Here is a 24432-nt window from a genome sequence, read left to right as displayed (position 1 = left end):
CTCCTGCCCCACCGTTCTGCCTCTGCCCCTGGAGCTGTCTTGGGCTCCTCAATCTCAGGCAGGTTGGGTCAGGGCAGGAAAAGTGCTTTGTCAGCTCAGGCTCTGCAGAAGGTAGACACCAGGGCTGAAAACAGCCCTGCCGTGTGGGTAATTACTCCACAGCCCCGGCCACAGGCGGGAGCGGGTCACAGTGGGGGGCCCTGTTCTGCCCTCAGGTCTTCGAGGGCTGATGATAGCCGTGATGATGGCTGCCCTCCTGTCGTCGCTGACCTCCATCTTCAACAGCAGCAGTACACTCTTCACCATGGACATCTGGAGGCGGTTTCGGCCCTGCGCCGGAGAGCGGGAGCTGCTGCTGGTCGGACGGTATGGGAGGGGCAGGGAGGGGCTTCTGCAGCACCGTCTGCCTCACCACATTCCGGTTTAAGCAGAGGAAGAAGGAAAGAGGCCCCGAGTATCAGGGATACACTTGTCGTTCCTGAGCGGACTCCTTCAACTGGGGTCAGCTCGGCTTCCCCCCAACCACACCAAAAATCTTTCCGAGACCTCTGGTTTGCTCCAGCTACCCTGCACGGATCCCAGAGCTAATCCTCAAATTGGCCACACCCGGACCACAATGATACCCTGGGCCATCTGAGGACCTGGTGTTTCCTCCAGCTGGCTTATGGTTTCCTCCTCACTCAGCCCAGCATTCATCTCTGTCCTCTGTACAGCTCCCCAGATACTCGCCACCCCCTCGCCCTGCCCAGAGAATGAGTACTCCCCACTGTACTCCAGACCACTACCAGATCCCTCCCTTGCATGCGCAGCCAGAACGCGACAAAAACGAGCCTTCCCTGCAGGACACTTCTGCCCTGTGCTTGACCGTGAGCCTGGGAGGGACTGGCCAGAGCAGTGGAGAGTGGTCTCCTGGTGTGCCTGCTCCCTTCCCACTAACAAGGGCTGACTGCAGCCTTCCTCCCGGCGCCTGGGGCAGGGGCTCTCCCAGCAGTTGTCCCGGGTGATGCAAAGCAGCCAGCCTCTGTGCGAAGAGCCCCTGTTGGGACATGCCTGGGAGCCGGGGCGTCATGAGCTCATCTGCAGGAAGGGAGCCTCTGGCCTCTGTAGCAGCTCAAGTTCTTAGCCATCAGACCCGGTCACGTGACATCTGGCCACCTGTTTTGCCCCTGCCTCTCTGCAGCTGCTGGATGACCAGAGGCCTGTCCCTCCGAGATAGCTTTTTCCTTGAAAGAAGCCCTTCAGACTCCCGTCTCCTGGGCCCCGCAGTGGGGGCCCCACTCTCTGGCTTGGGACTCTAGTAGCCCTAGCAGCCTGGCCTGTGGCCCTCATGCCTCCTGTCTCCCTGGCCTCCCAGAAGCAGGCTCTTCCTAGCTGGCCTCACTGTAAGCCCGAGAGCTGTCCCGGGCGGCCGAGTTGGGGGTGTGGGCCGATAGTGATGTTAGGACCCTGCCTCCCCTCCTTTACTTCCCTCGCAGCTGACCCATTCTGTCTCTTCCCTTGGGATTCTATGTCCAGCTGAGCAATTCGGAGGACTCAGACCCCCCCACACACACACACCCCAAAACACACCCCGTGCCAGCCACTCAGGAGATTGGGTGTGTGCGCGCCCCCTGGAGGCTCTTTTAGGAAGAGGCAGCCGCCTCCTCATCCAGAGGCCCGGCTTGAACCGAAGGCCGGCAGAGAGAAGAGGCCCGGGACTTGCTAGGCCCTCGGGCTGGAGGGTGGAGGGCGTGTCGGTGGCGACCGCCTGGCTTTGAAGAGGCCGCGCCCAGGCTGTGCTCCAGTCTAAGGGTTAATTAGCCTCAATCAAAGCGGCACCTCCTCCTTCTGCCACCTGTGCCCCGGGCCTGGCCAGGAGCAAAGTGAGAAGGTGGGGGAAGGACCCACCCACCTGCGCCCAGCCCGTCGGTCTTGCAAGGCGCCGGCCGTGGGCCTCGCCCACCGTACCCCTGAGTGAGAGGGGAGAGGACTCAGCCAGGTGGGATTCCGGCCCTAGCAAGGTGGCTCAACCTCTGAGTTCCCAGGGTTCCCCCTGAAGCCCCCAGACCCACACTGCCCCCTGGGTTCCCTTGGGCGTAGGATGGGTGGATCTGTTTGCAAGGCCAGCCCCAAAGCATGGCGAGCTTCCAGCAAGGACTTGGGAGGAGCAAAGCGGGTAGGTGTGTGTGGGGGGGCGGGGGGTCACCCGCCAAGAGCTGAGGGCTAGGGGACAAAGATATGCTGGCTAGGGTGGTGCAGCTTCCGCCAGGGAGTCAGAAGATCCGTAGGTGTTCCTAAGTCCCTTTAGGCTGGCCCAGGTGCGAGGGCCACTGTGTCATTCACCGACCCCAAATGCCTAGCGAGTTTAGGAAAACACGGGCACCCAAGCACATGCCTGCCTGCAGATGGGGTACACGGAGCTGAGAAGGCAAGAGCAGGGCTGAATGACTAGCCCCCTAGGCTGCAGGGAGCCACGGCGGGAGATGGAGCAGGAGCGCCTGGTTCCTGGAGGCCTGCGCTGAGATGGGCAGAGGGAACCAGAGGGCAGGTCTTAGGGAGCAGGGGAAAACACAGAGCTGAGGCAGGGCTGGCCGCTGCCACCCGCAGGCTGGTCATCGTGGTGCTCATAGGCGTGAGCGTGGCTTGGATCCCAGTCCTGCAGGGCTCCAACAGCGGACAGCTCTTCATCTACATGCAGTCGGTGACCAGCTCGTTGGCGCCGCCTGTCACCGCCATCTTCGTCCTGGGCATCTTCTGGAGGAGGGCCAATGAGCAGGTGGGTAGCACAGACAGGTCGGATAGGATTCCCCTTAAGGGTGCCCCGAGAGTCCTTTGAGGTCTTCCTCTGTCTCTCCTTTCCCCAGGGGGCCTTTTGGGGCCTGATGGCCGGGCTGCCGGTCGGTGCCCTGAGGCTGGTCCTGGAATTCCTGTACCCGGAGCCCCCCTGCGGCCAGGCAGACCTGCGGCCAGCCCTCCTCCGCAGTGTGCACTACTTGCATTTTGCTATCGCCCTCTTCCTCCTCACCTGTGCTGTGGTGGCCGCTGGGAGCCTACTGAGCCCGCCCCCTCAGCAAAGACAGGTGAGGCAGTCCTGTCCCCGGACCCCACAGGCCCCATTCCTGACCTGACTGATGGATTCCTGTCTCTGCTCACATGCAGATCTCTGCTCCTCTCTGACTCCAGACATTCCCACTGTTGACTCCTAACCCTTCCCGGTCCAGACCTCTGTCTTTCTTTGAACTAAGCTGCTTTCTGTAACTGACCCACATACTCTCCGGGACCACTCCGTCCTGCCACACCTCTTCCCTGCAGATAGAAAACCTCACCTGGTGGACACTGGCTCTGGACCACCGGTCCTTAGGAACCAAGGGAGGTAAGTGGGTACCCCTGGCACTGGTCCTCATCCCGCCCCCATGCTGGGGGTATGGACACCCAAGTATAGCCTGCATCCCTCACTGACCTACCTCAACCTCCTGCAGGTGATGGCCAGACACCCCAGAAACGTGCTTTCTGGGCCCGTGTGTGCAGTTTCAACGCCGTCTTCCTCATGTGCGTCAACATCTTCTTCTATGCCTACTTTGCCTGATGCTGCCCCCCCACCCACACACACCAGTGGAAATGTGGAAGCTTCAAGTCCTCAGAGCCACCCCCCTTCCTAGATTGGACACAGAGGCTCAAGGAAACAGAATGTGTCTACAGCTAGACCGTGGGTCAGTACCAAATGTCTGGCTGAGCCAGCAGAACTGGAGTTCTGAAAATAGAGTGGAGAATCATTTCAAAAACAGCACTAAAGATGTCAGATATGGTGGGGGGGGGGGATCTGGAAAGAGAGGAGGGAGGGGACTGCAGTCGGGATGGAAAAACAAAAACAAACAAATAAAAAGAAAAGTCAGATATGGGGAGGAAGATTCTGTGGGATGTCTACTGCATAATGTTTTATTTTGAACATGCAGGTACGGGTTGGGAGCATAGGGTAAGCCAAGCTCAGAGCTTGAAGGGTCTTGGGCCAGCCTGGACTCAGGGGAGAACCCCTGCAACCTGGGCTCTTCAAGGGACTAAAGACAACCACAGAGGCATGCTCTCTCTCTCTCTTCCTCCCTCCCCCAAAGCCTACCACCATGCCAGGCCTTGTTAAGTCTGACTCAGTTTTCCCAACTGAAGGTGCTCTGACTCTGGGCAGAGGCAGCTCAGGTTCCCTCGATGGCCAGGCATCACCCCTTTGGACTTATGTTCACTCAATGCTGGCCATAGGCTGTCTGTTCCTCCAGAACCAGCAGAGCCCAGGCCTCCAGGCTGGGCTCTCTCTGTACCAACAGGAGGGGATCCACTTTATGGCTTCTGTCCCTCATGGGCCTCTACCAACGGAACTCACCTCTCTATAGCCCCATCCTGTGATGATGGGGTAAGGTCTGGAGGCCCCAAGTTGTTGAAGTGGGAGAAACTACCCTGCACCCTTATGGAAGTCCAGGTTGCTCAGGGCTAAGCCATGTTCCCAGCAACTTGTACAACCTGAAGGGTGCTTCTGGAAGACAAGCAGCAGGTGACTGACTGCACAAGGGGAGCATTCTCTAAGCTGGGCCCTAGCCATCGGTAGTCGGTCCTCAATCCTGGAGAGGCTGGGCCTTGTCAGTGGCAGGTGACATCATGAACCCGGCAACCAGCCTGGTGGTGACCAGACTAGGTCCTGGTTAGTGTGAAGAGGCTGAGGCCGGAGCATTGCTCCTCCGGTCTTGTGGGGTCACAGTTGTACCGGTTGCACGTAGCTCCGTGGGAAAAAACCCAGGCGCCCGCCGGCCCGGCCCCGCCACCAGTGTGGGTCCCCACACTCCACGACTTCCACGATGTCACCTCGGCGGAGGCTGAGCTGAGATGGGTCCTGTGCCGAGAAGTCAAACTGGGCCTGGGCAAAGCAGGCCCGGGTCGGCTGTGGAGGAGAAGGGGCAGAATAGTCAGTCGGTGGCCTTTGGAGGCAGCGAGCTGTCTTTACCCAGGAGCCCCATGGAAGACATGAGCTCCTGCTAGGGGACATGGGCCAGGCCCTCTGCCACTCACAGCCCTGCTGCATAGTAGGTTGAACTTAAGTCCTGGGCCTCAGGTGGGACTTGGTTAGGCCCAACTCTCTCTGGGTCCGATTCCCTACCTCTGGGCCCACATAAACTTGGTAACAGATGCCAGGCACGGAAGAGCTCCATATCTTGGAAACCACTAAGGAGACGTTTCTGCCACAGCCCCCTCAGGGTCGGGGGAGTGGAAACCCTTCTCCCGCTCTCTCTGCTCTCAGGTTTGGGTCCTGGGTGTGGCTTTGGCTCTTCTCTGCCTCCTCAGCCCTACTGTCTTCCCGGTGGCTGCTCTTTCTGGGCACCTGCTACACCCCAGCACAGGCCCTCTCCTGGGCCTCTGCTGAGCCTACAAATCTTCAAAACATGATAGGATCAGTGGGCTCTGCCCAGGAAGGAAGAGGCTCACCCCGCCCCCTGCCGGTGGTGACCCCAGGGCTCTGGCAGAGCCAGTATGGAGGAACACAGGTCAGGTCAGCCCCTCCCTTCCACCAGGCAGGATTGGCCTAGGTGAGCAGGAGGGGGCCGAGGTTTGGAACACTAGGTCCCAGAAACTAGGAGCTTCCAGCCCACCTTAGCCCACCAGGCCAGGCAGTGGAGCCATGTGGGCACCACTGGGGTCTCCGAAGTCTCTCCTGGTAAAGCAAACCCCCCAGCTCATCCTATGAGTATAGGGGAAACCAAGGCCCGGCCAGCCACATAGCAGGGTATCAGAAAAGGGGAGGAAAACACAAGGCCAGACTGTGCGGAGTTGGGCAGCCTTCCCCAAGCCCTCTCTGAAGTGCTCAAGTTCAAATACGCCCAGGTCTTGATTTGTCCCGGCATCCAAGCAAAACACTGGGCTGCGCTAATAACCCGGTCGGCTGGTGTCGTTACCCTAATGAGAGTGAGAGCTGCTCCTGGCTCCTGGATGAAAGGATTGGCTGCCGGCAAATTGCTGTTATTGTGAGGACTAGGGGCAGATGGGTCTCCCTACACCCTGGGCCCAGCCAGGCCTTGTCCCCGAGGAGTCACACTGCCCACATCCTGTCCAAGCTCAGCTCCTCCATTGAGCTGGCTCGCTCTCTGCCTCAGTTTCTTCATCTGTATAACGGGAATGGTGAGGTGCTCATAACGCACAGAGTACCAGGCTCATCCCAGTGCTTAGGAAGCTGAGGTACGGGATCACTGAGGCTTCAAGGCCTGTTTGTTCTACCTAGCGCCCCTCAGGCCAGCCAGGGCTACACAGAAAGATCCTGCCTCAAAACAAACAAAATCTGCCAAAACAGAGAGCACAGTGCAGCTCAGTGTGTGGGACTCAGCAGGCGTCCACACATTCATTCATTAGCACGCATTTATTTTCACCTATTGTTCACTCCAAACAATTTCAGTCTGTGTTGGCAGGGCTGAGTTTCTGCACTGTACCTGCCTTCTACAGGGTCCTTCCCCCTTCCCTTGCCCCATCCTGGCTTAACTCTTACAGGGAGCACACCTGTGCCACTTTGGGGACCGTGGGCTTCTGGGGAGGGCAGGGAGGTGCCCCTCAGACTCGGGGCTCCTCGTCCCATCTTTACCTGGAGCAGCGGCTGCTCATCACACAGGAAGATCTGCCGCCTCTTGGCGATGGTGGTAGTTCGGTAGAAGTCGACCAGCTCGTTGAGGGAGTTGAACTTCTCTTCCCACAGGAAGTACTTCCCTGAGGCCTCTCGAAGCACCTTGAAGTGCTGCACCTGGTCACCATAACTGAGGGGAAGACCCAGTGCCTCAGACCTACGCCCACCTCTGGAGCCAGGCCCTGCTCTGGGGGGGTCTGGGGTCAAAGGAGACAAAGATGCTGGGAGCCATCCTGGCAGTAGAGTATGGGATTCAGGGTCTAGCCTCTAGACAAGGATGGGTCTAGCCTCTAGACAAGGCTACTTCCTTGCTGTGTGACTTTAGGCAAGTCATTTAACTTCTCTGAACCTCAGTTTTCTTATAGGGAAACCACTTCATTGGGATAAGAAAGCTGAAAAAAGCATTGACTGGCTTGTTGGCATCGCCACCGGGTACCTCTGGGTGCATCTCTTTCCTAACTCTTCAGCATTTCCTCAACTTGGACATTCTCCTTCCTTCCCTGCCCACCCTCCCCCACCCCCCCGCCCCAGTCCTCACAGTACTCGAGGGAGTGAGTCCCAAGATCACCCAGACTCCGACCAAACTCTGTGCCTGTGAGAGATACTCCGGTGTTTTGAGTGTTCCATGTCCTTTCTTTCCCCTCAAGAGCCTTCCATGGCTGCCATGGCCTCATGATAAACCCAGCCGTTGGGATTCAAGTCCTGGCTTCTTGTCTCTGCTGGCTTCTCTGACACCAATGGCCCCTTCCTTTTTCGTTCTTTGTTCGGCTTTCAGACCAATGCCACCAAGCTGTACCAAGTCCATCCCAGTCCCGCTAAAGCAGACCATCCTGTTAGGGACTTTGCCCAGGAACCTGCCCCAGCCTAGCCTGCAACCTGTCACACACCAGGACAGCCGGGCAGCTTCAGAGGTGCGGGTGTGAATGGGAACGGGGGCAGCTGTTAATTCTGGGACCCCTTTTCTGTCACAGGGTGGCCAGTCCTGCCTCCTGACCCTGTGCACTGTAGGGAAACTGAGGCCATAGCCTGTCCAGAAATCCACAGAAGAAAGGCTGGGTGGGGCTGTCTCTCATCACAAATGCTTGGAGGAGCTCTCTGATTGATTATTGGTGGTGACAGTGGCAGTTGTCACTCCCACTGGGACATTATGTCCCAGATAGTCTTCCAAATGCGACCTACTCCCTGGGCTGTGCCCTCCAGAGAGACCATCCTCCTCCCGAGTTCCGTAGTCCCACCTTGCCCTCCACTGTGCCTTCTCTCCCCAGCCCCAGGGATGGGCTGAAGGTTGTTTAGGATGAAGACAGGGCCAGGAATCTGAGGACGCTCCCTGCCCAGCCCTGACTAAAGTCTGAAGAGGGCGTTGGCTCACACCTGTAACCCCAGAGTCCAGTCTGAAGCCAACCCAGACCTACATAAACAAACCTCTCTCTAGGCCTTGGCCTTCCAGCAGGAAGGTATTCTCACATTCCCAGTCATACTCAAATCCCTGATAAACTGCCTACCTCTGGAGAGCTGACCTCACATGCCTCGGCAGGGTCAGGGTTCAACTTGGGTCCCTGTGTCCTTATGCAGCCTTATTGCTCACAAAACTCACAAAGGCTTGTATACCGCCACCAGAAACGGGGAGACAGAGCTGCCCTGAGGGTCCCCGCAGCCCAGTATGCCTTTAGCCCTCACCGCCGGCTTTGCTGAGGGCTTTTCCATGGGGGCTGTAGCCACCAGGTGACCCGGTCTCAGGCCATCCCTAGCAGCAGTTACAACACTGCTATGTACCTTCGGAAGGGCCGGTGTCCCCAAGAGGAGGCTTCTGCCGGGGGTACCACAACCCCCACACCCCTCAGACAAAACTGACAGCATAGTGTTCACAGTGACTAAGCGGTGGACGCTGAGGGGGAGCGGGGGACAGTGGGTCCACCTCTCTGTTCTCAGGGGTAGCTGCATGGAGAGGGGTCGCTGTGAGCAGCAGAGTGACTTGGTGTGGCTAGGAGTGCAGGGACCCAATAAGGCAAAATGGAGTGGGGCGGGGCAGACTCTGGACTACTCCTAAATCCTTGCTCCTCCAAAAGCAACTCAGAGCCTGAGGCTTGGAGAATTTTGCAGAGGACTGCTCTTGGATCCCATGGGAGAGCTGGGGGAATAGGGCACGGGGCCAAGAGTTCTAGAACTTTCCAACCTGGCAGCTGGGAAATTCTTAGGACTGGGAAATGTGACAGTCTGGGACATGTCTTGTCCTTTCTGCTTTTCCTGTTGCCCAGTTAAGGAGGGCTAGGCTGTCTGGAAGGGGGTCAGTCCCTCTATGTCACCATCCCACACTGCTCACCAGGACCCCACCCTGTCCCCAAGCCCCAGAGCTGGGTTCTGGAGAAGAGGTGGCGTGGCCTGGACTCTGGGGGTTTGCAGTATTCCCTGGCATGCTGTCTTTACCTATCGCCACCTCTGTGGAGGTGACTGCCTGCGACCCTCGCTGGGCACTATTTTGTGACCCTGACCCCAGCCCCCACAGGGACTATGCTGAGCCTGGTCCCTGTGTTCAGAAAGCTCACGGTCTTGGTCAGGACAGTCTTGCTCATCGAGTTTTTCCTGTCTAGTCACAGCAGCAGCAGCAGCAGCAGCTGAGAGGGGAACTGAGGTTGGGTGGGCAGGAGCCCAGGCTCCCCTGTTCCCAGCTGGGGCTCACCTGGGGCAGGTCTGGGCACTCACTGCTCCGTCCACTGGGGAACAAGGGAGAGTAGAGAGTCCTCACTGCAGCACACAGGGAGAAGAGAGCGGACCTTGAGAGGGCCTACCAGGTCTTCGTGTTTCGGGAAATGGCCTGTCAGCACACTCGAGGTCAGCAGCAAGTTTCTCTCCCCTCCCAGGATCGGTTTCTTTCTTTTTGTTGTTGTTGTTGTTTTTTTTTCGAGACAGAGTTTCTCTGTGTAGCTTTGCGCCTGTCCTGGATCTTGCTCTGTAGACCAGGCTGGCCTCGAACTCACAGAGATCCGCCTGGCTCTGCCTCCCGAGTGCTGGGATTAAAGGCGTGCGCCACCACCGCCCGGCCAGGATCAGTTTCTTTACCTATGCACTGGGATCTACAGCCCTGCCTCAGATTCTCCAGGTGCCATTATTTGCTGATCAAGAGCTCTTCACCATTCTAGCAGAATACAGGTATTTGGGGGACAAGGAGCCTTGTCCTATTTAGTGGTGGCCCCAGAGACAGGGCCTGGTTCACAGCAGATGCTCTGTGTCCCACCAGTCTGGTAGTAGAGACAAGTGTGCACTAACCCCAAGGCACCCATGGCCAGAAGGGAAGGAAGACACCTTAACAGGGACCATCTCCCATCAGCTGTGACGGAAATGTCTCCAGTGGCCTGGATAGCAGTAGTGAGGAAAGTTAGGCAGACAGGTGCCAGCCAGTGGGTTCAAAGGGGTCAGCTCTCTGAAACCTCGCCAGTGAACTAGCTGTGGCTATGGCATAGCACAGCAGCTAAGGCTCATAAAGCCACCTTTGACAGCTTTATGTGTCTTGGCATGGACTTGTGGGAGACCCATGCCAGGGAGGGTGGACTCTCAGGTTGATCTCAGGGTCACAGGTTTAGATGTGGCCACCAAGAGAGGACCAGAGCCTGCCTGAAGTTATACACCAGTCCCAGGCAAAGCCAGGGCAAGACCAGGGCTCCCAGCCTCCCCAGTCAGTTTGTCTTCCGGAAAGCCCTGGGCAAGGGCAACAGAGTCAAAGGTGGTCTCTGAGCAGGTGCTCCCCTCCAGGAGCACCTCCACCTCAGACCATAGTTATGTAGTGTGCATCCAGAACCCAGCTCTGTTTATACTAATGTCTACCTTAGGGACAGGAAGCTGAGGCTCCCAGAATAACTTGCCTGGATTTCAGGGCTAGGAGGCGTCACAGCTGGGACTCACTCCGGTTCTGGGATCCTAACAGATACATTAGTCTGTCTCAGGGTGGAGATGGCCACCTGGTGGTCCCATGTGCAATCACAGCTCCAAGCTGGGGAAGCATTGGCCGAACCTAACGTGGGCGCTGGGCCAGGACTCCTTGGGAAAAACTGCCCCAGAGTACTGCCATCTCCGCCTCTGGTCAGGCATGTTACCATCCAAATAGTCCTCAGTGTACAACCTCTGGATCGTCATACATGCTGTTCCCTCTGCCTGACACCCCCGACCCCTAGCAGAGCTCCCACACATGCTTAAGGCCTGACAGCTGCCTCTCCTCCTCTTGGAGCGTGTCCTTTGTTTTAGGACTTCCTCCTGCACCTGCTCATGGTGGAAGGTCCGGGTCTATGTATATCCCATCATATTCCCTGGCTCCTGCCCTTCTGCCCCGATCCCAGGGTGGCTAGTCAGGGCCACCCTCCAAGATCTGCCAAGGCAGCCTGGGTCTCTGGGGAGCTCTAAAGGAGTGTGGTGGGACAGCACCCTCCCTGTTCCTTCTCTAGGCTTGATCTGTGTCTGGGTGCCCCTGCTTGGCTAGACGACCTTGGGATGTGGGGAAGCTTCCAGAAATTACTGAGGGTGGCCTATCTGCCTGGTGGGTGTCATCCCTAGGAGCCACTTCCTGCCGTGGCCTGCAGGGAGTCAAGGGGTAGGGATGTACAGGACAGCTTCAGGACCCTCCTGCTCAAACAGTGCCAGATGGGTGAGAAGGCTTGGAGAAGATGTGGCGGACCCTCCTGGAGGAGCCAATGGCTGCTGCACTTTTGGGGTGGCTGATAAGCAGCTGCAGGAGACAGATCACGTGATGGTGGCCCAGGCTGTGCCCCCAGGGCTATAGCTCCCCCACTGGGGTGGCTTTCAGAGCTCCCACAGGCCATCGGAGCGGAAGGGAGGGGCAGCAGTCCACAGGAGCAGCGGGGTCTTCACACACTGCCCTGATCCTCGGGATGCCTGTTGTGGAAAAGCCACTGGCCAGAGGTCAAGCCTGGCCTGGGAGCAAGCGTCCTTGAAAAGCCACACACAGGCCACACCTTCCTCTGTCCCTTTAGCACAGTAGCCTGTCTCATTCCAGTACTTGAGGAGCAGTGAGACAACAGAGCAGATCCAGCAAGTAGGCCTGCTGTCCTAAGCCATGTCACCTCTCAGGCCTCCACACGACTCTCCCCTAGCACACTGAGTCCAATCCGCTGCCTGCTTCCTGCTGCCTCACCCCGCCCCTCAAGTCCTTCCTTCTCACAGCCACCAGGGGGACCTGTTACGGAACCCCTCGTGGCTCCTTATTTCTCTTGAGATAAAACCCAAGCTGTGTACCAGGCTTTCTGCAGTGTGGCCCCCCTGTCTTTGAGAGTCAGCCTGGCCCTGCCTTTGCCTCTGCTGCTCCCACCACCTGGCTTCAGGGTTCTAGCACAAACCAGGGCATCCCACCGTGGGGCTTTGCACTGCAGCTCTCTCTGCCTGAAAACCTCCCCCGGGGAACCAGGCAGAAGAGTCCCTCCCAGCTCAGAGACCCCAGCAGCCTTCCCTGTTTAACCTTCTGATGCATGTGTTTCCTCATTTCTGTCCCCACAGTGCGGCCACTTTCGTCCCCTTCAGCTTCGTTTCCCAGTTTCCAGCCAGCCTGGCCCAACGTAGAAGCCAATAACCTGCCAGAGCTGGCAGCCAGGAGCTGACCCTGCTGCCCTCAGTCCTATTCTGCTAGACCAGGCTGAAGGGCTACAGTGTTCATCTTAATAAGCCACACAGTTCCCCGTTCAGCAGCCCTGGTTCAGCCTCTGCTGCCAGGCCCTATCCTATAAGGTGTCAGTTCCTCCCTCCGGAGGAAACACTACATTCTGCTGTAAGTGTGCTGACTTGCTCATTCTTACAACGACCTAGTTCACCTCTGAGGAGACAGGCTCAGAGAAGTTCAATGGCTGGTCCCATGCCACACAGCCACGAGATGACAGTATCAGAATTAGAAGGGCCTGGCCCCAAGGTCTGTCCTCTCAACAGCATTGCCATAGAGTGGAACCCTGTCAGGAACTCTCTGGGCACCAGCCTGGGACACTGTCGGGCATCACTCCTTCTAACTAGGAAGCCTCCACAGCTTGCTTGCTGGTCAGGCGAGAAGTCTGGCCTTCTTGGACTGCCTCCTGAGGTACACCCGGTCTGCTCCCAGCACTTCCCTGTGCTTTTCAGGACTCAGACCACTACTTGCTCCTGAGTCCTTTACCCAGCCAGTGGCCCTGCCAAGCCTGCACCCCCTACCCCTCACCCCTCAACTCCCACCCCGGAGCTCACTTCACAGAGACAGAGAACTGGCCAGGGGAGCTCTCGCTCTCCCGGATCAGGAAGGCTCCTAAGTGGTTCCGCTTCATCAGAATCTCTTCAGCCAGCTGCCGAGAAATCCTGCCCGAGTACCACCTGTGCAGAGAGGGGACAGTGTCAGCAGGTATCTGTTAGCGCTGGGCAGGGCTGCTGGCCCTCTGTCCCTGGTATCACTGTCTTATTTTTCACATGGGGAAATTGAGAAGCGGGAAAGAAAACCAAGGTCACACAGCAGAGGCAAATAAGAGCGGAGACAGCCTGTCCCTGCTGCTTCCTACCAGGCCAGGCAAACCCACACCCAAGACAAATAAAAACCAGGCTCCTGGGCTCCACCAGCCTGCACACCCCAGGCAGACTTGTAGAGGAAGAATTTCTTTTCATTTTTTTAAATTATATGTATTATATATGTGTGTGTTGGGGGGTATGTGCACATGAGTCTAGAAGAGGGTGTCAGATCCCTTGGAGCTGGAGTTAGAGGTGGTTGTGAGATGCCTGATGTAGGCGCTAGGAACAGAACATGGGTTTCCTGCAAGAGCAGTGTGCACTCTTTTTGTTGTTGTTTTTGTTGCTGTTTTGCAAGACAGGGTTTCTCTGTGTTGCCCTTGCTGCCTTGAAACTCATTCTATAGACCAGGCTGGCCTCGAACTCAGATCCACCTGCCTTTGCCTCCTGGGTACTGAGATTAAAGCCACCACTGCTCTGTCAGAATGCACTCTTAACCACTGAGGTAGTCTTGATTTTTTTTTTCACATTAAAATTTATTTATTTATGTGCAGGCACGCACCTATGCAGGAGTGCCCATACCACATAGATACAGGCCAGAGGACAACCTGCCAGTTTGCTCCTTCCACCATTTGAGTCCTAGAGACTAAATTCAAGTTATCAGGCTTGGCGGCAAGTGCCTTTAACCACTGAGGCATCTCACTGGCCAAGGACAGATTTTAAAAAGTTAAAGAGTGTAAAACTGTGCTAGGGTGTGGGTCAGTGGTGGGATGCTGGCCTAGCGCACGTGAGGCTCCATGCTTGTCCTCACACCACAAAGAAATACGGATGACATCAACGCTGGTGTCCTCCTTCCCTGTGCCCCTCCCCAGGTAGGAGCAGATTCGGTACAGGACTGCATCTGCTAAGTCTTTGACTCTTGCGAGGCAGGAGCAGACTCAATAGCTTGTCTAGCCAGCTGCTCTCAGTTTACTGACCCAGGGCCTTGCATCAAGTCCTAGGCTAGCGTGCTGAGATCTAGAGAGGATTCCCTGGGAAGTGAGGAGTCCTCAGGAGTGGGAGACTGCCTGACACGCCTCGCTGTGACTCCCCAACCCACACATTGGAACTGGGTCTCTGTGATGACTGTTCTTGGTTGTCAGTTTGACTACATCTGGAATTAACTAAACTCCAAAAATAGAGGGAACACCTGTGAGGGATTTTTGCTTAATTTGAAGTGGGAAGATCTACTTCTGATCCATATCCCTAATCCAGATCTTTTGAGCTGGAAAAACCCACCTTTAGTCTGGGCCATGCCTTCTGCTGGAAGCCTATATATAAGGACATGGAAGAAGGAAGCTTTTGCTCTCTGCCTGCTTGCTAGCAAGTTCATTCCTTCTGGTATTAGAGCCTACTTTGGGATTCCAGCATAGACTGAAGACCAGTTGAGACATCCATCCTCGTGGACTGAACAACTACTGGATTCTTGGACTTTGCATTCATAGCTAGCCATTGTTGGATTAATGGGACCATAGCCTGTTCTAATAAATCATATAACCCCCCCACACACACACACACATACAGAGAGAGAAAGGGGGGACTAGGGGGGAGATTCATGCTACAAATTCTGTTACCCTAGAGAACCCTGATTAATACAGTCTCCAAGCAGCAGAGGTTGGGACTGCTGGGGTGACAGGGTCATAGGGGACCGGGTCTAGTGGACTGTGAGTTATGGAGGAAAGGGTTCGCTTGCATGAAGGACAGGGAACACTTACTCCCTGGAGTTCTAACACTCAGTTCTCTTCATTCCACCTTTGACTACAACATTTGCTGCTTCTTCTTTTTTTTTTTTTTTTTTTTCTTTTTGTTTTTCGAGACAGGGTTTCTCTGTGTAGTTTTGGTGGCTGTCCTGGATCTTGCTCTGTAGACCAGGCTGGCCTCGAACTCACAGAGATCCGCCTGGCTCTACCTCCCGAGTGCTAGGATTAAAGGCATGCGCTGCCACCACCACCTGGCCATGTTGCTTCTTGTACTGATGTGGAAATTGAAACTCCTGAGAGGCTGCTTAGCATGTCTGAGGTTCACCACCGCCCCCACACAGCTGCTCCCACAGGCTTTCTGTCCCTCTCTACAGGCTCATGAAGAGCCTCTACCATCTAGCTGCAATCCCAGCCTGCCTCTTGCCGGCTAAGTGATCCTGGATAAACCACCCAGTCTCTTGCCTCTACTGGTCGATAAGACGGTGTTAATAGTTCCTACTTAGGCACAGTTGGGCAGCTGGAGGAACAGCTACCCGGAGGCGTTTCCAACTGCCATTATGATAACATGGGTCGTTCCCTACCTCCCACACATCCCTGGGCCTGTCTCTGTCTACTCTGGCAAACTTCTATTCCAACCTGGAGGCCCAGGGGCCTATGCTTTTCCTGAGAAGCCACCCCCGCCCCAATCACCTCACTACCCTTCAACTCCACTGAGAGTACAGTGCCTTCTGGTCCAGAGACAGAGGGAATCCTGGGGCTCAGGGGAAAAGTGGTATAGGCCTTCTAGGATTACAGCCCTCTCTCCACCCCCACATTTGGGGCCTTCACATCCAAGAGGGGATGTCCCCCATAGCTGTTTCGGGCTAGGGCAGGGCCTAAGATTACCAAGCTGGCCTGAGATTACTCAGCAGGCTCCTTAGGATCTGGCTAACACCTGATCATGACCCTGCCTGGTCTAAGTACAGGTGACCAGAGCTGCCCTCCAGGCCACCAGAGGCTTGGGTTCCTTGACTCTGAGTACCCTGTTGGACCCTCCTTCTTCCTGGCCTCCATGAGAGCCTGACCTTGGACTCCAGCCCTTGCAATTCCTCTCCTGGCTCTGGGTCAGGGCTGCTCAGCAGTTCAGGCTCTCCATCCAGCCTTCCGGTCTTTGCCTTAAGCCCACCCTGAGGCCACCCAGATGACCACAACCTTATCTTGGCATGCCTCAGACCTCGCTTGGCTAGCACTTGAGCTACATGCTATGCTTTTCTCTCTTTCCCTGTGTCCTCCTTCAGCTGCCTCTGGGTGGGGGTGTGCCTGGCAGGAAGGCCTGGGACCCAGCAGAGTGGTTGGGGATGGGGACCCCAAACATGCCGTGTTCGGTACAGGAAGCCGGAGGTGGCAGCAGTTTTGGAAACAAGCAGAAAAAAGACACAGAGGAAATACCCTTTGGGCCCCACCCTGCACCTCCTTCCACCCAGACACACAGCACAGTGCCCACCTGCTGATTGAGGCCCCCCACCTCCCATCCATGCCTCAGCACCTCAGGCTCTTCCTGGCTTCCTCCCACTTTCCACCTTCCCCTGAAAATGCCATAAGCCACTGCCTTTGTCTACACACCTGTACATTGTCTATACAGCCAACTCCTATACACCCCCCAGCGTCTCACTCATTGCCACCCTTCTGAGAGGTACCCTAACGCTGCCTGCCTTTCCACGTGATCTTTCTGTGCCCTGTGTCTCCCACAGTTCTGATCCCTCTGTCCCTGTGTCTGGCTCCCTGGAACCAGAACAATGACCCAGATGCCGTTTAAGGTATATCCGGTTGGTGTTTAAGGACTTTTTGGCTGCCCAGACATTCTGAGATGCTTAATGCCACCTCCTAAGAGCCTGACCTAGGTCCCAGGCCCGAGACATCTGGGCCAGACTGTACTCCTAGCCTCCCCGAGCCCCCGAGTTGGCTAGTGTCCATCTCCTCAGGTTGTGCTGTACCCAGGGCCATCCCAAGCAGCTTGACTCTGGCAGGGCATGGTGGGGTTGCATGGCCTCCAGGTGGATGATGGGAGTGGTGACTACTCACGGGTGTGGCTTTACACGGATGTAGTTCTTGGGAACAAAACCCTCGGCTCCTCGGAGCTCGGCCTTGTACCAGTTCTGGTCATCTTCCATGTTCAGGATCTGTAGGCAGGAGCAATATGGTCGCTTAGCCACCTGCTTGCTGTCTGCAGCATACCCAGGCCTTTCACAGAGGGCAGAGCCCTGGGTGAGGACCTGTTGCATCCCACAGGCCAGGGCAGCCTGCAGACAGATGGTCATCCACAGGGGGCCTGTGCCCCCTGGTGAGGCCACCTAACCCATGCAGGTTTATGGTTATGGCATAGGGCATCACAGCCTCTATGCCCTACCATCCAGACCCCCAGGGTGCCCCAGGGGCCTCAGGGAAAGGGAGTAGACTTGTGGTCCTTAGCTCTTTTGATTACAGGAGCCCAGAGCAGCCAATCAATGACCACTGAGGTGTGACATGAAGTTGGAGGCTCCCAGAGGAGTCAGCTTGCCCCAACAGGTGGCTAGATTGGGTCACATGCATTTAGTGTTGGGGATGACCGTGAGGGTCAGGAATACGGGAACGGACAAAAGAGCCCGTGTTCTGATGAAGCCAGTTCCCAGGTTCTGGCCCAGATGCTTGGATCCCATAGACACTCTTCAAGCAAGCCTGCATGGCCTTGTCACCCCAGGTGGACTAGCCAGAAGTGGACAGAGAGTCACTGTGTCAATCACTAAAAGGGTGGGGAGTAGGCCTGGGGAGGGGACAGCACACTTCATCCCGTGGGTACATTTGCCCTGTGTTACCCCAGTTCTCAAGCAGCTTGAAGAAGTTGACACCACCAAGCGCTGTTTCGCAGGTAGGTGCAGAGAAGGAGTGAACTCGGCCAATCCGGCACAGCATACAGCTGGCCTGGGGCTTTGGAAATGCTGGTCTTGGAGGCTCTGGCCCACTACTGGCTTTCACCCCACTCTACCCCTGCTTTGTACCTGGAGCCAAGCCTGAGACTCCTCTCTGGTTAGGAGCCATTGTAGAGCTGGCTCCCCCACCCCCCCCACCCCCCCCCCCGCACCCCCCCCCCCCCCCCCCCCCCCGCACCAGAGTGATGGAAACAGGGACGCAGACGTGTTTAAGTATGATCCACAAGTGAGAAGCACCTGGAAGTCTGGGCTTGTGCGCTTCAGTTCAGGCCTGAGTCCCCCTGGGAGGCACTGGAGCCAGACTGAACTTTTCCTTCCTTCCTGGCCTGAACAAGGTCAGCAGCGCTGGGCAGACGGAAGCAGGTAGCTGGCTCAGGACCACTTTCACTCAAAATGAAACAAAATTTCCCCCAATGTGGCCACAGCTGGAGCTAGCAGCCCTAGCTGGTGCTCTTGAGCTCTGACTGCTTCTGCTGTCTCTAGGGCTTTGGCTTCAGTGTCCAGTGTTACATGGGCACAGCTGTGGCCAGCACCATGCAATGTCTTAGGCTTAGTACCCATGTGACCACTGTACCCGTAACCTCTGCCATGTGCTGTCCTGCTTCCATTTGTCTCTTTATGGAGACCAGGGATGCTACTATGCTCACCTTGCTGAATTCTTACTGCTGATGAAGCCCCAGACCTGTGGAGCTTTGGGGATTCCCCCAGAGAACTCACTTCAGGGTAGCAGTGCTTCCCAGGTCAAGCAGAGAGCCTGTCCACCCTAGCACTAGCCCTACCTGCCGCTGGTCTTCCTACTGTCCCCAGATGCGGTCACTGGCAGCTCTTTACTGAGCACCCACTGGGTGCAGACAGGGAAGGAGTCCTAAAGATGCAGTGAGTAATAGGAACCTGTGTGCCAGGGGCGGTAATGCTGTGAAGAAGCGAGGAGACAAAGGAACAGCCGCTTCATGCAGTGGGGAGAGCCGTGGGAACCAGCGTTTGGACAAGGAGCTGCCAAAGGGGCACACAGAGTGGCACACAGAGGCCTCTCTGGAGATGCCCCAGTTTACAAGAAGGAACCAGCTAGTTTGGTGGCCCAGGCTTGTCACCCCAGCACTTAGAAGGCTGAGGCAGGAGGACTGCAGAGTTCTAAGCCTGTTTGGGCTACATTAATACTCTGTTCATAGTTCCCCACTCTCTAACAGGGAAAAAGAAAGAAAGAAAGAAAGAAAGAAAGAAAGAAAGAAAGAAAGAAAGAAAGAAAGGAAGGAAGGAAGGAAGGAAGGAAGGAAGGAAGGAAGGAAGGAAGGAAGGAAGAAGCCAATGGTGAAAAGATAGGGGAATGGTGTCCAGGGTAGAGGGAATAGGGGAATAGCCATGGCAAAAACTCTGAGATGGACCCAACTTTGTCCCCTTAAAAGGAGGCTAGCACGTCTGGCTGTGGGCTAGAGGCAGGGAGAGCAGCATGTACTGAAGAGCACTGTGCTAGCTCCATGACCAGAGGAGAGGGGCTTGGGGGCAAGAAGAGATGCTCAGATTCAAGGTAAGAGTCCAGAGTTGGAAGGACCCAGGGGCAGGCTGCTAGGATGCACAAGTGCCATCCGCTTCCCAGGGTGCTGCTATCTGTCTGGGTCTCTGGGGCAAGCTAATCATGGAGAGACTCCGTGTGTGTGTGTGTGTGTGTGTGTGTGTGTGTGTGTGTGTGTGTGTGTTTGTGTGTGTGTGTGAGAGAGAGACAGACAGACAGACAGACAGGAGAGCAAGAGCGAGCAAGAGAGAGAGAGAGAGAGAGAGAGAGAGAGAGAGAGAGGGGTGCCATGCTCTTTCTCCAGCAAACAGTGGCAGGTGCTATCTACTGGTAAGCACTGCCTGCCAAAGAGGGCTTTCGTCCCTGGTAAGAGTCACTCAGGGCCACATGTCCTGAGCTAGCCTACAGGCCACGGGGTTTTCACCTAGATTTACTGAGCGGCACCTGGAGAGGAAGCTGTAATCCACCTGCAAGCTGGAACCACTTCCAGAGCCCGAGGGGAGGGGCTGGATAGCAAGCAGCACACAGTGTAGCTCTGGCCTGAGAGGAAGTACAGCTGCAGTAAACACGTCTGTAATGTTTTTAAGTTACAGACAGCAGGGGGAGACTCCAGTGAGGTGGGGAAGTATTCTGAGGTCAAATTCAAAGCAATGCCAAAAATCGCAGAATGAAGATACTGAATAATCTTTAATGCGATATATTAACAAATATACATTAACAAATTGAAATCAATGGGAAGTCTAGATGTGTGGTGGTCAGTACTAATATAGCAATCCAAAAAAAAAAATATAGCAATCCAGTTCATCATAACCATAGCTGGCTGCTGGCAGCTGGCTGCATCCAGGGGGATACACCCTTTCATCTGTACAATTTCCCTGCCAGTCCAAAGCATAGCCTGTGAAAATCAATACAAACCTAGAGGTAGCATGTTTGCCTAGTATACACAAGGTCCTGAGTTCATCCCTGGCACTTCAAGAGAAAAGGGGCGGGGCTGTAGTGCATGAGCCTCTATTCCAGCACTGAGGAGGTGGGACAGGAGGATCACTGTAGGTTTGAGGCTAGCCTGGGCTACATAGTGAATTCAAGGCTGCCTGGGCCTCACAGGGAGACCTTGTCTCAAAAACCAGAAAGAGGTCCAGGGAGATAGCTCAGCAGATAAAGGTACTTGTTACCAAGCTTGATGACCTAGGTTCAGTCCCTGGACCTACACAGTGGCAAGAGAGAATTGACTTCCCTTAGTTGTTCTCTGACTTCTCCAAGTACCCTGTGGTACCTGCACCGTCCCCCCTCACAATAAATAAGTATACTTTTACAAAAAGGAAGAAAACAAGCCAATAAACCAAAAGAATGTGACCTTGCACTGGAACAGTCCTGACAATTATGCACCCTCAATGATTTCCGGTGCTCTGGGGTGGGGAGGATGGGTTTCCTCCCAATCCCTACCCGGCTGGTGCTGACTTCTTGCGCAGAGCGGTAGGACTACACCCTCAAGCTCCCGAGTGCTGGGATCACTGCTGTGCCACCACGCCCACTCCGGTTTACTTCTGTATCTAATTTGTGCTGCATCCACCACCCGAGCACCAGCTGCCTGGAAGCAGCAACCCTGCCTGCCTGGCTGTCTGCTTTCTGACGATTAGCTGGAGTCTAGACCAGGACCTGGGACCTGCCAGATGCCCCAGAGTCCTGGCTGATGGAAGAAAGGTGTCTGTCTGGCTATGAAGGGAGTTTCTGGGCCATACAGCAGATTGTTCTATTCTCTCATTTATTCATTTTGAGACAGGACTCTCAATGGTCCAGGCAAACTCCTAGGCTCAAGTAATCCTCCTGCTTCAACACCACGAGTGCTACAGGAACATGCCACCAAGGCCCAATGCAAACATTGAAAGCTTTTTATATGTTTCCCGGATGTCCATCTGTCACCTCACCCATCTGCCACCCCACAAGGAAATACACACCTCTCCTCGCTCCCAACCACCTTGGAGGTTTTGTTTGTTTCGTTGTTGTTTTTTTTTTCAAAAGGAAGTTTTTAAAGTAAAGTCCTGGCCATTGTGGTGAATACATTTAGTTAGAGCACTCTGGAGGGAGAGGCAGAGGAAGGCAGGTCTCTGTGTTCCAGGCCAGCCAGGGCTACATAGTGATGTTCTATCTCAAAACAATGAATTAATTAAAATACAGTGAAGTCATGCAGAGTAGGCAGTGGACACTGGTCACACAGTGTCTGTCATTGATGCTGCTGGGCAGCTACCTGCTCACATGGTTTCTGGGGCAAGTTTCTGTTTGTGTCCCTTGTCTGTTTTTCCATTTGAGACTATATATATAGTGTATGTGTGTGTGTGTGTGTGTGTGTGTGTACTTTCTAAGAGCTCTTTAAAGCTGGATGTGGTGTTGAACGCCTTTAAGTCCAGCAATGGGGGAGGCAGAAGCAGGCTGATCTCTGAGTTCAAGGCCCACCTGGTCTACATAGTGAGTTCCAGAACAGCCAGCCCAACACAGTGAGGCCCTGTCTCAAAAAACCAGACAAAAGAGCTCTTTACACACTGATGTCGTTTGGGTCATGAAGTTTTTTCTTAGCCTGAGCTCCCTTGCGTCTTTTCGGCTCACCCAGCAGGCCCGGACTCCTCCCTCCCTCTCCCACTTTGGTCAAACTCTTCAAACAGGTCAAGGTCCTGCCTCAGGGCTTTTGTGAGAGCTGTGTGGGAGCTGGGTGCTCTCTCTTCCCCAGGCTCTTTGCATAGCCAGTTCTTTAAGTGCCCGGGTTTCCACACAAACCCTCCCAACAGCAAACCCTCCAAACCCCCAGCCTCCCCGCCGTCCTGCCTGTGCCCTTGCCCGAAGCTTGGCTGAGTAGTAGCCCAGTACTTGTCAAATGAATAAAGGGGGAAGCAGCCCAAGGCCTGCCGACTACCCATAGCCCCCCGAGCTTGACAGGAGCCTCTTCTACTTTCTCTTCACCCCCTCACTGAAAGCTGACTGTGCTTTCAGGTCTCCGTTCTCATGGGCTTCTTCGGGTAGATGGACTCCCCACCCCCACCCCCACCCCAGTTTCTCAGTAGACTCTTAGCAAGTGATTCTCTGCTCATCTTGGGAGTCTGTGAAGGAGGAGGCTGTCAGTTTTTACAGATTTACCCCCAGGGACCTCACTGGGTCCTTGAGCCTGGGCCGGAATCGTCTACACAGCATTCCTACTTCCTGTGGGCCGGTTACCTTGCAGCCTCAAGTGTGTGTGAGGATATACCCCAGGCCGATCTCCAGAGTAGCTGAGGCCTATGAAGTAAACTTGGATCTGCACAGAGTCCCCCACCCCCATTTCCAGGCCCTTCCCAGGCCAAAGTGGTTGAGTGCAGAGGACCCAGGGCCAACAGCTTAGGTAGATACAGATGCCAGCACCCAGCCTTGGAGAAGGGGCCGCCACAAATATATTGGCTGCTTTAGACTCATACTAACCTTTGAGCCCCAGCTTAGAGCTTCAGACACCCGAGCGACTGAACAAAGGCCCAAGAGTTAAACCAATGGTGGTCGAGATTCTCCTCCACACTAAGCACATGCAGATACCTCCCCACGCCGTAATTCACTGCAGCCAGGCAATGGTCTTCCACACCCAGGAGCTCCACGCTGAGCCTGGGTCCCATGCACAGGATGGCTTCAAAGAGGCTGTCCCCATGCTTGATTCTTGGGGCCAGACTCAGGATGGTAGCAACCCATCACTGTGCTTGGTGCTGCAGTGGGCCACTGGAAGGGCCGTGGAGGGCACAGGATGGGCTATTAGCATTCCAGGGCCCACGATCGAGCATGACCGCTCCCCAGATCTTGACTGTGGCTCCTGGAAGGGCCATGGAGGGCACAGGATGGGCTATTAGCATTCCAGGGCCCACGATCGAGCATGACCGCTCCCCAGATCTTGACTGTGGCTCCTGGGCTCTCCCATGGCACGCAAATGTCTAAGTAAGGGCATTCCTACTAGAAGTTCCACACATTCATGTGTCTAATAAATTGGAAGGCCACCATTTCAATCCAGAGGGGCCCAGGTGAGAGCAAATAAAGTCTATCATTCTTTTCATTTTTCCCACATGACTGTGGGACATTTAAATCCCAGATCTTCTAGCCCCATTAGGTTAGGATGTCTGCTTATTCTAGACCACCTCTCTCACACGCACGTGGTCTCTCTCTCTCTCTTACACACACCTTCTCTCTGTAGATCTCATCCTATTACTCATCTCAAAACCTTTTAAACTTTGTTGTTTTAACTTAGAAAACTGGGGATTGAACAAACTCCTATCAGGCACTATGGCTACTGCCTCAAACTCTCACAAGGACCCCAAAGGAAGGACCACTAATACTATTCCCATTTCCTAGATGGAGAAACTGAGGGGGGGCAGAGGTGGCTGAACTGAGCCTGTCCCTCATAGCCCAGACTCCCAGGGCCATCCTGGGCTCTGATTCCAACCCCGTCCCCCATTAGCCCACTCAGCCCGGCTCCAGCCCTCTGTACCTTGAGTGTGTCCCCCTTGTTGAAGGCCAGCTCGTCACTCTCTGTGGCCTGGAAGCTGTACAGGGCCACGGACTCCATCCCACTGTCCCTGGGCTTCAGCCGAGGACCCAGCAGACACTTCCTGCTTCCTGTGGTTGAGGACCACTTCCTTTGTTTTGAGTGTTTGTTCTTTTGAAGCTGGAGCCGGAAACTGCTCTTGAAGGGGAGAAACAGGAAGCAGAGACATGTCACCCATGTCACAGCTCAGGGAGGGTGTGCTCACACATCCACTTTGGCTGTGGGGGAGTCCCAGTGTCTTCACTATGGAAGGTGCAGAGCATCCCGTGCTTGGCCTCTGTCTTGCACCTCTACATTTCTTACTTGTCTTATATAGGGTTTCTATTGCTGTGATAAACACCGTGACCAAGAGCAACTTGAGAGAAATTGTTCGTTTGGTTTACAGGTCATCGTCCATCATGGAAGCCAAGGCAGGAACCTGGAGGCAGGAATTGAAGCAGAGACCATGGAGAAACACTGCTTACTGGTTTGCTTCCCATGGCCTGCTCAGCCTGCTTTTGTATACAGTGGGCACCCAGAACCACCTGCCCAGGGGTGACACTATACCCACAGTGAACTAGACTCTCCCACACCAATCATTAAATCAAGAAAATGCCCCACACGCC

General features: G+C 55.2%; 2 protein-coding genes across 4 annotated transcripts in view; one reads left to right on the top strand and one right to left on the bottom strand.

The window, feature by feature from the left end:
• Nucleotides 1–3584, top strand: part of Slc5a10 (solute carrier family 5 member 10) — a 43524-nt gene extending 39940 nt beyond the window's left edge. For all 3 annotated transcript variants that reach the window (XM_059270851.1, XM_059270852.1, XM_059270850.1), the window contains 5 exons: nt 216–366; nt 2587–2755; nt 2844–3059; nt 3292–3352; nt 3459–3584. In XM_059270851.1, the coding sequence (XP_059126834.1) occupies nt 216–366; nt 2587–2755; nt 2844–3059; nt 3292–3352; nt 3459–3565 (704 nt within the window). In that variant the 3' untranslated portion in view covers nt 3566–3584. The remainder of the gene's footprint in view (nt 1–215; nt 367–2586; nt 2756–2843; nt 3060–3291; nt 3353–3458) is intronic.
• Nucleotides 3585–3909: 325 nt separating this feature from the next.
• LOC131916088 (GRB2-related adapter protein) lies at nt 3910–23871 on the bottom strand. Its single transcript, XM_059269384.1, has 5 exons — nt 23771–23871; nt 16888–16985; nt 12839–12961; nt 6590–6758; nt 3910–4903 (listed from the first exon to the last, which is right to left on the bottom strand). The coding sequence occupies exons 1-5, from the start codon at nt 23846–23848 to the stop codon at nt 4718–4720; spliced, it is 654 nt and encodes a 217-aa protein (XP_059125367.1). The 5' UTR covers nt 23849–23871; the 3' UTR covers nt 3910–4717.
• Nucleotides 23872–24432: the final 561 nt, after the last annotated feature.

This window comes from Peromyscus eremicus, chromosome 8a (assembly GCF_949786415.1).
Source record: "Peromyscus eremicus chromosome 8a, PerEre_H2_v1, whole genome shotgun sequence".
Taxonomy (NCBI): Eukaryota; Metazoa; Chordata; class Mammalia; order Rodentia; family Cricetidae; genus Peromyscus; species Peromyscus eremicus.
The sequence above is the reverse complement of the archived record's forward strand: the minus strand, read 5'-3'. Positions and strand labels throughout refer to the sequence as shown.

Excerpts from the sequence above, each read along its gene's own strand:
- LOC131916088 (XM_059269384.1), bottom strand. The coding sequence starts at position 23,848 with ATGGAGTCCGTGGCCCTGTACAGCTTCCAGGCCACAGAGAGTGACGAG. Across the intron at positions 16,986-23,770 it reads ACAAGGGGGACACACTCAAG|ATCCTGAACATGGAAGATGA; the intron begins GTACAGAGGGCT and ends TCCTGCCTACAG. Across the intron at positions 6,759-12,838 it reads CAGTTCTCTGTCTCTGTGAA|TTATGGTGACCAGGTGCAGC; the intron begins GTGAGCTCCGGG and ends TCTTCCCCTCAG.